The sequence below is a fragment of the Arvicola amphibius genome, chromosome 9 (assembly GCF_903992535.2).
Source record: "Arvicola amphibius chromosome 9, mArvAmp1.2, whole genome shotgun sequence".
NCBI classification, from domain to species: domain Eukaryota; kingdom Metazoa; phylum Chordata; class Mammalia; order Rodentia; family Cricetidae; genus Arvicola; species Arvicola amphibius.
The window spans coordinates 95,090,462-95,104,003 of NC_052055.2; the positions used below are offsets into that span (position 1 = coordinate 95,090,462).

Consider the following 13,542-nt stretch of genomic DNA (forward strand, 5'->3'; position numbering starts at 1 on the left):
CCCCAACCTCCTGCCTGGCTCAACAGGAAGGGGCCCTGGGAGTTAAAGTATGGCACTCCTCTGGGCTAGGGTTCTTCTGTCCACACCCCAGGGCATGTGGCTCTAGTGGCTTTTCAAGCCCAGCTTATTGTCTCTTGGAATCCTTTGGGTGCCTTTAGTCCCACTCTCCAGGACCCCCCCCCAGTCCAGTCCTCATCATGTGGGCAATCCATCCTAGTAACTGATCGACTAATTTCCTCCCCTGGAGGTGGAGCCCAGGGTCCTGTCCATGCTACCCGAGTGCCGTACCGCTAGCCACATCCCCAGTGTCTCAAGTTCTCCATTTATTATTATTTGAAAATTTTATTTTATTATTTTTTTACGTTTGATTAATTAATTACTTAATCTGTAATTAATGACTGTGTAATTAATGACTGTGGAGGCGATCAGAAGAGGAGCTGTGGGGGTCAGTTCTCTTCTTCCACCATGTGGGTTCCTGGGACTGGACTCAGTCATTGGGATTGATAGCCAATGCCTCTACCGGCTGAGCCATCTCACCTGCCACTACTGTCGCTCTCTGCCAATGACTCAGCTACCAACTGTCTGCTCATATGCAGCAAAGAAGAGACAGGCAGAGTCTCTGGACGGCAAGGCAAGCCTCAGTGTCTGAATTAGCCCCCAAGAACCTCCAGGACGGAGATGATGCAGCTGCAAGGGGGTCGAAAACAGGAGCGCTTCTAAAGCTACTATGATGAATACGCTTAAACGATATTCATTTGAAATTTTGAGTTTTGTGTAGATACATATGCTCATGAGTGTAGTTAACATAGAAGCCAGAAGAGGTCATTGGGCTGTTGGATCCCCAGAACGTGAGCTACAGAGGTGATTGCAAGCTGTCAGGCATTGGTGCTGGGACTAGAACGTGGGTCCTCTGAAAGAGCAGCAAGTACTCCCACCCGCTGAGCCGCCTCTCCAGCCCGAAGGATGAAATTTTCTAGTGTGACCCAGTTCCTGTTTCTTAATGTTTCTATGCATATAGGAAAATTAAATTCATTTAGTAAGTAAATCTAATTTACTTCATATGTGGAACTAAATGAAGTTTAATTCATCTCACATGTAGTAAGAGACCAATAAAATTTCTCAAGTAATTTCATTTATACCAGAAATCATGTTAACCATGAATTCTAAAGTTCATTTTAAACATCATAATCAGTAGCAGAAAATATATCCGTATGGCAACGACACACAAAATTTCAACAGCTCTGAGATTCCACTTCACAACAGGAGCATGGGTGCCTGCTGTGGACACTTTGAATTTACAATTCTACCTCATGTTTTGAAAACTGGGGTAATGAACCAGGCATTGAGGCTGGGAGTATCAGGAGGACTCAGTGAGCTTCCTCTTGCCTGATGGCATTTTCTACAAGTTCTGTTGTGACCGGGTCACAACAAAGCGGAAGAGAAACACCAGTCTGTGGTCCTCACGCTGCGTCCTTTCTCCCGAAACACTCCTAATGAGATTTCTTACATCCGTCTTCTGTCCCCAAAGAGAACTGTCCAACAATATCCAAAGGAAAAGCAAGAGGCAAAAAGAATCATTCTGCAAATTAGTTTATAGTTTGATCAAAACCAATATCTCAAAACACGTACAAACATAAAGTGCTTCCTCTATTATATACATAAAATCTCTCAGGTCAATACAAAAGCTGTAGGATTTAATACATATTTTAAGGTTCAAGCCTGTTTCCTCATGCCCTATTCCAACAAATTGCCTTGCATATTCACATTGCTTTTCCTGCAGCAAGTATTTTCCGAGCTTTGGGGTACGTCCGATATGTGAATCACGAATCTCTGTCCATTGCTTAGGGTTATGAGGGCTTCTTGTCCCACAGGGAGACTGAGTTTAACAGTGCTTTCGGTGGCCTTGTCTTCGAGCAATACCTGGATGAGCTGCAGGGGGGAAGGGTTTGAAAGGAAAGGACAAAGGGTCAGTGTTATACTAGTCCTGGTTGCAGAAGCCACCCACTTGGGGGCCTACAGAACGTGTGTGCACTTCCTCTGCTCCTGCCAGAGGATCCTAATTTCTCAGGGGAATCTTTGGGATCTAGTGGAGATTTCATGGGAGGACACATGATCAGGGGAAAAGGCAGGAGAGATGGCTCAAGTCAAGTGGATTGACTTGAGGAATGGGGTGAGGGTCTGTGGTTTTGAGAAACATCCTAGAGCTGACAATTTCCCATAAAGATCCCCCCCCCCCACCATTCCTCAACCGTACAGTTAGATTGGGGGATGGGCTGTGAAAACAGTTGCCCTCCACCGGCTGAGTTGACATGAGGTTGAGAAGTAAGGGATTGCAGACGTTCACAGGCTCGAGTTCCCTCTCTCAATGACCTGCCTACACCCTGGGGAACAGGGAACGGATAGAGTCATAGAGTCCCTCACCTCTGGGGGAGTTGGAAAATCTGCAAAGCTTTGAGCAAATCTTAGAGTAGAAACAAGTGTCTCCGCTTGATCTGACTCCAACAGCAAAGCCCCCATAAGTGAATATATTTTTACAAAGATGTGCATGGGATACAAGTTAGATGCCAAGACTCACAAAAATATCTCTCTCCAGCTGCAACAGTCACACCCCTCCCCCCACCACACCCCCCAAATCTGTCTGTCTTTGGGCTAGCGAGATGGCTCAGCTGACAAAGGCAGTTGCTACCAAACCTGCTGAGTTTGATCTCAGAGACCTAAATGAGGGAAGGAGAGAATCAGCTCCTATAAGTTGTCCCTCTGACCTTCACATGAGCACATACACCCCTACACACACACACACACACACACACACACACACACACAGAGGAAAATAAATGCAACAGACAAAATAACTATCTTTGACTCCAACATTGATACAATAATCTTCTCCCCATCACACAATACACCCCTCTCTCTCTCTCTCTCTCTCTCTCTCTCTCTCTCTCTCTCTCTCTCCCTCCTCCCCCTCCCTTTCCCCCTCCCCCTCTCCCTCTCCCTCTCTGTGCTTTAAATCTGAGAACGTGAAGGCAGAAAACATAGTTTGTCTTTGGAAAAGGGTTTCCTTATTTGACGTCATCAGCACCTTTTGGTTTCTCTCTTAAACACGCCTTGGCATCTTAGGATGGTTGGACTGTCACCACAGCGCCCGAGACTGACAGATGGATGTGTCAGTCTGGAATGCTGACACAGCTGGTACCCTAGGTGCAGGGCAGCGCTAAATTGTTCTGAGAACGAGGCTCTCACAGATGTGCAGTGCACGGGGCGTTAACTCTCAGCAGATGAATACAGATGAGATGGGGGGCGGGGGGTGCTTTTTCGGTTGCCGATGATGAGCGCGCATGCCGAATAATGGGAGCCATGGAAATTAGAGGTGTGTAGCTTTCCGGTGTTAGCTTGTTTAAGTCATTACAGCTGATTCAGCAGGCGTGAAGAAACAGGGAGTTTTAATTAATCCCTAATGCATATTACCTCGGATTATCTGTCATTCATCTGCTTGTACTGCTTTATTACCAAGTTCAATTAAGTTTTTAATATCTTCTCTATTGTTTCCACCAATTAAGCATAAGTCAAACCTCATTGTGATGAACTTCTGGGGCGCTATGGGATGGGGTGGAGGGTTAAGGACAGGTGCTTGGAGCAGGAGGCTCGATGGGAGAAACGACAATAACGACCAGTGATTGGTTGGTCTGTGTTCTGAGGAATTTTCTGAGCCTTTCTCAGAGATTGGCTTACTGAACTCTTATAGCCCTAAGGGATTAAGCTGCTTGCTCTGGCTTCTCAGGTAGCAGATGAAGAGGTGAAATTCTGAAATTCATCTGCACGAACCACACACTCACCAGTCACTGACTTTAGAGTTAATCCCATCAGTGAAAGGGTCACTGACGATAGATGCTAGGAAGGTCAGTCTCGGAAAGGATGTGAACCCTGCACTCTGCCGGTCCTCAGTGAGGTGACCTTGGGAAAACCTCTCCACCACCCACAAGCCTCAGCTTTGTCTCGTGTAACACACAGCCGGTGACATCATCTTCCCACACAGCCGAGTGAAATTCATGCCTGCTCTCCGTCCTGTCCAACTGTGGCTCAGGAGGTCAGAGTTCACTGTTTACCTTGCTGGCTAAGAGCGAACAGCCAAGCTTGAACACGATTCTCTTCTGCCTGGACAAACTTAACTCTGAATCTTCTTCTAGAACCATCTATGCACTTAAGGAATCTCTAGTCAATTCGGGGAGATCCTACTACCCCTTGATACTCTATCACCCTGCATATATGGTTCCTCAGCCCAATCCCCAGAATAAATATGGTCACCATGGTCTATCTTTAAGAACAGGCTTAGTGAGCTGATTTACCCAGACCCTTCCTGACTTCAAATGCCCTCTTAGTGATTCCCACTCGCTGACTGCTCCTTGATGCTTAACTCTACATCTCTCTATATCTTCTTCATGTTTTCAGAGTCAAGCAAGACCCTGCTCTGTGGTCCTTGCACCACCATAGCAGTCTTGAGTAAAGTGTTCCTTATCATGTTTTAATCGATACCATGGAATGGTGTCTTTTCTTAACAAATTCTCATACTGCAGCCCATACTCTTCCTGGAAGCGGAATACTAAGCACAGCACTAAAGCTGATGGTTCTACAGGGTTCTACAGAATGCTCTAGAATAGGTTCAGATGGGTTTTCATAGATTTTTCCAGGTCATTGTTCAAGGCGAGCCATCCTCCTGTCGTAGCCTTTGTCCTAGAGGTCCGGGGCTCCTTTCCGTCACTGCTCCTGTGATGCTGGTTCTAGACCATCCTCATCTGAGCAGTCCAGCTCCCACCGTAGGTAGGGGCCTGGCTCGTTGATTGCATTCGCTCACACAGGAGAACCCACGTCGTGACGGGCTGACTCCTTTGTCCACTGTTACGAGTTGCAATGAAATACCTGATATTTCTGATGGTCTCAAGTGACCCCCGTGAAAGGATCAGTGGCACATTCTTGTCATTCTGGTGATTGGGCGGTGGGGACAGGAGGACTCCAGCCAGCCTCGCTGAAGCAGCAAGACCCAGGTCTCCATGAGAGACCCTGTCTCAAAATAAGGGTAGGTAGCCCCAAGAAATGACACCTGAAGTTTACCTCTGTCCTACACGCACACATACACACACACATACATACACACACCTGTGCACACGTGCCCTTTTACAAGAACATGCAAATATATGCACATTCATGCGTATGCATACAACAAGATAATAAAAAGTATTACTATTATATTATTATTATTAAGGGGTAGATTTCAAGTGCCATAATGAGGAACCTCCAGGGCTGGCTTTCCATAGCTATATTAGAAGCTAGAATAAACCCTGCACCAGCTTGTCTGTACCCAATGTCCACAGACTGCCCGTACCAAATGGCAACATTAAAGACGAGCCAATGGCAGGGGCTTCACACTTGATACCAGAGCCCAAGGATAAATCCAACCAGTGAGTCCTTCGTAGCCCAGAGCAACCAAATCTAAAAGGTAAAGTTTGTTACTATTCATTCCTGTCTTACATACTCTCTGGGTTCTTGGCCACACAGGTTAAACCAAAAACCACCGTGGCTAGATACTTCCTCTCTCTTGGTTGGTCCAAATGATGGAATCTGTTTTCCTGCCCAAGCCACATACCACCTGGGAGGAAAAGGATCCCATGCTCCCTTGAGGGACAAAGTCTCTGGGCCTCAGTTCTTTCTCTGCCTCAGGGAGCTGTATGGCTCCCTGTGGCATCTTTTCTACTTTTATTTTAATAGAATATCCATCTTAAATCTCTAGACTCCCACCCCGCATCCTTACCATTAAGCTCAGAATACTCTCATTCCTTCCAACTCCAATAAAGTCTTCGTTCCCCATCTCTATTTGTAAATTCTCTTATTATTGAAAGGGAGAACGGACAATGGGGGCTCTGGGAGACAATGGCACTGACAGCTTAGTCACACTGTGTGAGCACCGTGAAGACAAACTCACCAACAGCTTAGTCACACTGCGTGAGCAGTGTGAACACAAACTCACCGACGACAGCTTAGTCACACTGTGTGAGCGCCGTGAAGGCAAACTCACTGACAGCTTAGTCACACTGTGTGAGCAGTGTGAACACAAACTCACCGACAGCTTAGTCACACTGTGTGAGCGCCGTGAAGGCAAACTCACCGACAGCTTAGTCACACTGTGTGAGCGCCGTGAAGGCAAACTCACCGTTTACACATTTCACCTTTCTCCTCATGCCCGGCATATCACTGTACCACATACTACACACCTGTGCTGCCCGGCAGTGAACAGACAAGCTATCCTAATTGCCCTTCACAAAATGACTACAGACCCAAAGAGAGTTCTGGAAGCCCCTTATCATTGTTCAGTCTGTGTGATCTTTATGAGTTTCCTACCCCTCATGCATTTTTATTAACTCTGTTTATCTCTCTCTCTCTCTCTCTCTCTCTCTCTCTCTCTCTCTCTCTCTCTCTCTCTCTCTCTCTCTCTCTCTCTCTGTTTACCTTATTGCCTGTGGCGGTGTCCACCAGGAAGCCCAGCACCTGGAGAACCATGCTGCTCACACCCATGGGACCGCAGCTCTGGCTCATGTGTTTCAGTGTCACCTGAGGTGACTCCACACTCCGGCTTGCACATTCCAATGTTGGCAAAGTATCCAGAGGGTGGAAAAGGGCCTGGTCTGGCTGGGTGAGGAACTGCTCATCTGACAGCAAGTCCTGGAGACTCCCCAGGTCCTCCTCTTCCTCTTCTTCCTCTACGAACGACTCCAGAATGTGAATCACATATTCCAAAAGCAGCAAATGGAACAGATGCCAGGCGCCTACATTTCAATAACACCAGAAATGAATACAAACGATAGATGGCGGACAGACAGGCATAAATCAATCTCTCCTGAATGGATGGCTTTGAACTTCTTGCTACCAGAGAATCAACAGAATGGCTGGTGTGGTTGGTGGTAAGGAACCTGTGACTCTTGCAGTCGTCCACACACAAGAAACCCAGCACATCAGCCCTCAGAGATAGAGGGCCAAAGACTCGAGCTGAGTCCCTACGAAAGAACTGAAAACTCACCTGGTGTGAGGTAGGAGAAAAAAGTCCACCACAGAGATGGGTGCTGTCCCTCTGCTCTTCCAGAGAGATGTCTGCCCTTGATGTTTGCCCAAGAAACAGAACGGGAGCTCTGGCCTGTGCAATCTTTAAAGATACTTTTTAAACAAAGGCAGAACTGTGGCTCTGATGTGATTTATTTAAGGAGAGAGAGGATGAGGGAGATGCTGCGGGTGAATGGAAGGAGAACTGGAATTGCAAGCATAGGGCAGCAGCAGGGCCTGGTGACAGGTAGGTCACAAATAAATGCAGACGTGACCTGTTCTCTGGGCAGCGGTCAGTTTTGCACGAGGACACCAGCAATGTGCGCCTGTGTGAGTGGGCATCGCTAGGGGTTTCAGTTGGCTGTGGTTTACAGAGGTGTAAAATGATGAATGTGTTTGCCAGAAGTGTGGACTCCATTTTTTTTCTGAGTCAGGATTCTCTATGTATCTTTGGTGGACTCCATCTTCTTACAGGTTCTGTCCACATCAAATGTTTTTGCCCATTTCCAAGCCTCCACGATGTCTCCTATCCAGTGTTCATCCATTCTTGATGGATGTAGGGGGATGGGCACTCCCTGTGAGGCAGTTGCTGACTTGCCTATAGTCAACTTGGTCAGCGATGCCCAGCCTTCTAAGCCTTGTCAAAGCTAGTCTACATGAGGAGGGGAATCTGCTGGTGTGGATGCTTTGGCTTTGAGTGACAGGCCGGGAGATGGAATGACACCCTCAGACCCGGGCATTCTTCTGGGCTCACACATTGGTCTTACTCTACTTCTTTGCCGCGATGAGTGTTAGCATCAAGTCTGGACCTCATTAGAAGGGAGTGCCTCATTAAAAATGGGTGTCACCCACACGGTAACTTCTAGGAGCCATCCTCCCAAGAGCAGAGCTACAGGGTGTTTGCAAACTGATCTAGAAAATGGCTTGCCTTCTCCCTGCTCGGTCTGTGTGGGGCCAGGGCACCTGGCAGCTGGTGGGGCAAGGCTGACTCTGACCCCCTAGTGCATAGGCTATAGGAGGGGAGGCTCAATCTGCCGCATTAGCTGTCATTAGTGGGACTAAACACCTGACGGAGGCAGCCTAAGGGAGGGAGGGCATGGCCTACAGTTTCAGAGGGCTCAGTCTGTCATGGTAGGGAAGGCATGGTGGAGCAAAGCAGTCCACACCATAGAACACAGACTGCCTTGTCCCCTCTGCTCTGTCAGGCCCTCGGTGGTGGGAGACACCACACACTTTCCAGTTGGATCATCCTTCCTCAGGTACTTTACTCTAGAAATGTCTTCACAGATACACCTGGAGGTGCACCTCATCTGTCTCCTAGGAGACTCTAAACCCACAAAAGTTGACACGCTATCTGCTCGGCACCCATGAAAGTGCCTTGAACATTGCCGGCGGGGGCAGGGGCAGGGGGGGGGGCGAGAAAAACCTGTTCAACGAATGATTCATCCCAGGAAACCGCAAAAGCAAACAAACAACAAACAAACAAAAAACCAGTTCCCTCCCCACGACTCCTGTACGCTTCATCCTCCACTGGCATGGCTGGCCTCGACAGAGGAAAACCAACTCTTGAGCAGGAAGTCTGCCATTTGCACACGGTGGTGGTTTTAGCAGTGGCTGTTCCTAACAGTTAAAAAAGGGGCTTCAAAGGACATGTCTCCCCTCCATCTCCGAGCACTTTTCTCAAAAATGTCACAATTTGAGCTGGGCAGTGGTGGCGCACGCCTTTAATCCCAGCCCTCGGGAGGCAGAGGCATGCGGATCTCTGTGAGTTCGAGACCAGCCTGGTCTACAAGAGCTAGCTCCAGGACAGGCTCTAAAGCTGCAGAGAAACCCTGTCTTGAAAAACCAAAAAAAAAAAAAAAAAGTCACAATTTATGACTCAAAAACAGGGATAGTTTTCCCGTGTGTCCAGCTGTCACGGATGAGATTGACACACAGTCCGGTTATTCGATAGACAGTCACCTTGCCACCAACGAACAGATAACCACAGTTGTCTGTGTCTGTGTCTGTGGTGCACATTATACAAAATGTTAAGGGAAAAGAGGAATAGATTCTACACAGCAACATTAATATTTATACTACTGTAACATTCTTTTTATTTATTATTTACCGTATCATTTATCTATTTATTAATATTTATCTAATAAGACATTATTATATACAGTTATTATTTCTTTGCTTGCTTTTCAGTGCCAGGGCTTGAACCTCAGGGCCTTGCACACGTCGAGCAAGTGCTGTCTCGTGGAGTCCGCCCCCCACCTCAGTGCTCTCTCGGCCCCTTAAACACGTCTCCGAGTCTTGGACTTACCAAAACTGTCTCTGTGGCTCAGGGTCATGGCTTTGCTCATGGCGGTGAGAAGGAAATTCCATCTTAGCTGGAAGCTGGAGGCCAGCTTGACAAATTCTTCTTTGCTTTTGCTTGGCTATTATTTTTGCGTGTGAGAAAAAAATATATATATTTTGTTTGCGACAAAATTAAAAAAAAATCCAAAACACACCACCACCACCACTGCCACCAAACCCCATGTTCCCAAATACTTACTGATCAACAGCAGACATTTTAAAAAGAGAAGGACAAAGAGCGAGACAGAGATGGCCAAGTAAGAACAGAGGCAGACTTTGTGTGAGGGCTTTGCCTTGTCTTATAGGGTTCTGTTTTGTCATGGTGTTGCCTCTTGGAGGCCTGCTCTTTTTTGAAGGGAGATGGAGGTGAGTAGATGGGAGGAGGGTGGAGAGAGGTGGGGGATGGAGGGAGGGGAACTGTGGTTGGGATGTACTATATGAGAGAAGTATTTATTCTCAATTAAAAAAAAAAAAACAAAAGAACCAAAGCAGAAGGAAGCGGGGTGGGGGGGGGGGGCTATTTCTAGTCTTGAAAGAAAGACATAGCGTCCACTTTTGCTGTTCGTGACCCTGCCCTTGGACCTACAGATACCTGATGGATCCTAATATTAGGTTTAGGGTTTGGCTCAGGAGACAGCTGTTGAAGGAGTGCTTGCCTCAAAAGCAGGAAGACCTGAGTTCCGTCCCCAGAGTACACAGGATAAAGAAGAGTCCAGACAGCCTCGCCTACTGATGAGCCCTTAGCCAGTGAAGGACCCTGTCTCAAAGGACTGCCAGGGAAAGCCAGGACCGGACAACAGCAGCAGAATGAGAGAGAAAGCCTGCCTCAAACACACGATAGAAGGAGAACCAATGCCTAGAAAGTTGACCTCTGACCTCTTCATACAGGCGGCATACTCACCTATGACCCCCACCCCCCAAACCACCCTGTCATAAAATCTTTACAGTGCTTTCAGGGAAGTGGGGGGGGGTGCACAACTCTTTCGCAAGAAAGAAAAAAAGGGTGGACAGTATCTGGGCTCAGGACCAGTGCTGTCCTTTGGCCCGTACACATGTAAACGCTGCCGCACCCACAGACAAGTTTGAAGTCTGACGTTTCTGCTTCTGTCTGTCTCCCTTCCACTGAGTCATTTTTGAGGAAGTCTCCTTTGATTTCCAGATGCAACATGTGAGGTGGCTAAGCCTCTTGTGACGAGACTATGTCTCTTCCCGCAGACAGTAGCAATCTTCTCATGACTGACAAAGCCCAGCCTGACTAAGCCTGATCACAACTGAATCAAGGCTGAAAAATCATGCCACTTCTTAGCCATCTCCTCACATCCTGACCCCACATCCTGACCCCACATCTTACCCTACATCCTCACCCCACATCCTGACCCCACATCTTACCCTACATCCTTAACCCACATCCTCACTCCACATCCTTACCCCACATCTTACCCCACTCAGGTCTGCCCTTTTCCTTTACAATCTAGAAATCCAAAAATTAGTCTGAGGAGGCTGGTCCTCTCTCTCTCTCTCTCTCTCTCTCTCTCTCTCTCTCTCTCTCTCTCGTGTGTGTGTGTGTGTGTGTGTATGCACACGTGTGTGCGCGCATGCATGCACTGCCTGTGGAGGTCTATAGGTGGCACTGGACTCATTGGAGCTGGAGTTACAGGTATGAGCTTCCCCATGTGGGTTCTAGGAGCTGAACTTTGAGTCCTCAGGAAGAGCAGCAAGTGCTCTTAACCACTGAGCATCCCTTCAGACCCTACTTTTCCCATTTGTTTTGTGGGATGAATGACCAGACCTAATTTGTTAGGGTCACTGGAGTCAGGCCACCAGGCTAGGAATCTAGCAATAAGCTTGCTTCATTTCCTTTGGATATGGGTCTGAGGTAGAGCCCTTTGAAATAGGTGGAGAGAAGCAGGGAGGTGGGAAATCAACCTATTTCATTCTCAGTCCCCACACAATTGTTAAAGCAAGGTCAGTTGTGAAGTACGTTGAGTAAACTTTACAGGGGGCATTGATTTGAACTAAGTTCTTGTACCGAGTCCCAACAGGTCCATATGGGTTCACTCAGACTAATGCTCTGTCACCAAAAGAAAACTAAGGCTTTTATTTGACCCAAGAAATCAGGACAGAGGGGTAGGCAGAGGAGAGGGGACGATTAGGAAGGAAGGGAAGGAAGGAGTGGGAGACTAGCCAAGGTCTCAGCCCATGATAACTGGCATGATATGACTTTGTTGAACCTTAACGGCCCATTGACTTTCTGTCCCTCTTTCTTCCTTCTTTAGCTTTTCCTGTCTGAAAACACTGCTAATGTGACAGAGGGGCCCTTTCTGGCTTGGGGGGTTGCCCAGCGCAGGAGCCATTCTTTGTTTAAATGAGCTTTGTTCACTTCATTTTCTTTAGCAGGCACCACAAAGAAATGCCGTGGAGAAGTACCACTGGTAGTTCCCGTAAACCAGCTCTTTCTGCATGCCATGTCTAACTGACAGGGGGTACACAACCCACAGCACTAGATCGTGGGGGTGCCTGTGTGGGAAACAGCTCCGGTTGCTAGCGGTGTGAGTGCCTGCCCTTGCGCTCACATAACTCTGGCCATTGGATGACTGAGGTGGCTGGCACTAACCTGGGTGTCAATCGGATGCTGCCACACGTGACTATGATGTTCTCTGTGGAGACTAAGAGCAGCATTTGGTCACATGGGCACTACAACCATGGAATGCCGTGAGTTTTAAGTGTGTATACCATATGACTGTCCCCAAGCCCTGTCTAAGTGTCGGTCATAGGCCATGTGGCCCGTGCGTGACTGGCAACTGTATGTCTTTGAAGAAGAGAGGGAAAGTTTGGTTGGAGACAGGGAAATGTCTTTTCTTCTTTCCACCCCCTCGGAAAACCTGCACAGGCCGAAGAGCTTCTCTGAGCCTTGCCATCTTTCTTACCACATTTCCCACCTCGGAGGGGCTCCCACTAGTGATCAAGACGGTGGAGTGAGGGTGAGGTTGAAGGACATTGGGACTGTGAAAACACGGGAGTACATTTGCTGGTTTATTTTTTTATTTATCTATTTTGAGGTAACCCTGAAACCCAGCCTCAAGTTTGGTGATGCATTTCTGTCTTCCCACCTCCACCTCTGAAGGCCAGGATTACAGGGATGCACCACTGGAGGCTGGGATTACAGGGGTGCATCACTGTGTATAGTTTTTATGAGATGCTGGGGATTAGACATCATCTATGCTAGGCAAGAACTTTACCAGCTGAACCACATCCTCAGCCCACAGGGATGGGGTGTCACCTAAAGGCACCTGGGAGGGAGCTCTGGGTGGCCAGGAGCACCAGTGAACATTTGGCCCACCACTGTCGCTTCAAGGCACTTCTTGATTTCTACATTTAAAAGTGTTCTTGGGTCCAAACTGAGTAGACGGGGAACAAAGTTGGACATATTCGTCGCTAACAACCCCGCCAGATGCTGACAACCACAGCCATGAGTCATCTCTGACAGGCCCAAGGCTCTGCACTGACTGCTTGATTGACCATCATCTGGATCGTTGTTTTTAAATCAGCCAGACTATTTTATAATAACAAGCCCTTCCAGGGCATGTTCTACAAAAGCGCCATTTTTCTTAACACGCCACATTGGTGAAGACTGCAGAGAGGGTGCTGGAGATGGGCAGGCAACACGTGGGGGGTCACGTGGGGTCATGTGACTTGCACTGTGAGCAAGCAGGTCAGCCTGGCTGCTTAGAGGCAGGACTGGCATTAAAGATTTCTTGGTTAAAGACGGAGACTGAGTGATTGTGCAGACGCAGGGCAGACCCTCAGGAGCCTGCACCCTTGACAAGGTGCAACCTTCAGCTGTCCAGTCCATCATCGGCTAGTATAGGATCTGGAATTATTATTACTTTTTTCTTTCACACAGGGCCTGGCTATGTAGCCCAGGCTAGTCCTGAATTCATAATGTTCCAGCCTCAGTTTTTTTAGTCTTAGGTGTCCACCCTCCTCACATAGCTTGGGGGTGATTATCTTTTAAGAAGCAAAGAATGAGAGGGACCATTGGAAAGAACTTCCGGGCTCTTAGGCATTTTTTTTCTGACTCATCTCTTGGAGATGCAGATGCCGGCCAGG

General features: G+C 47.8%; 1 protein-coding gene across 1 annotated transcript in view; it reads right to left on the bottom strand.

Moving 5' to 3' along the window:
- Window positions 1-1,734: 1,734 nt before the first annotated feature.
- The window catches only part of Rfx8 (regulatory factor X8), a 56,793-nt gene continuing 44,985 nt past the window's right edge, over window positions 1,735-13,542 (bottom strand). The window contains 3 exon segments of the mRNA XM_038344093.1: window positions 1,735-1,929; window positions 6,502-6,818; window positions 9,398-9,512. Coding sequence (XP_038200021.1) covers window positions 1,735-1,929; window positions 6,502-6,818; window positions 9,398-9,512 — 627 coding nt within the window.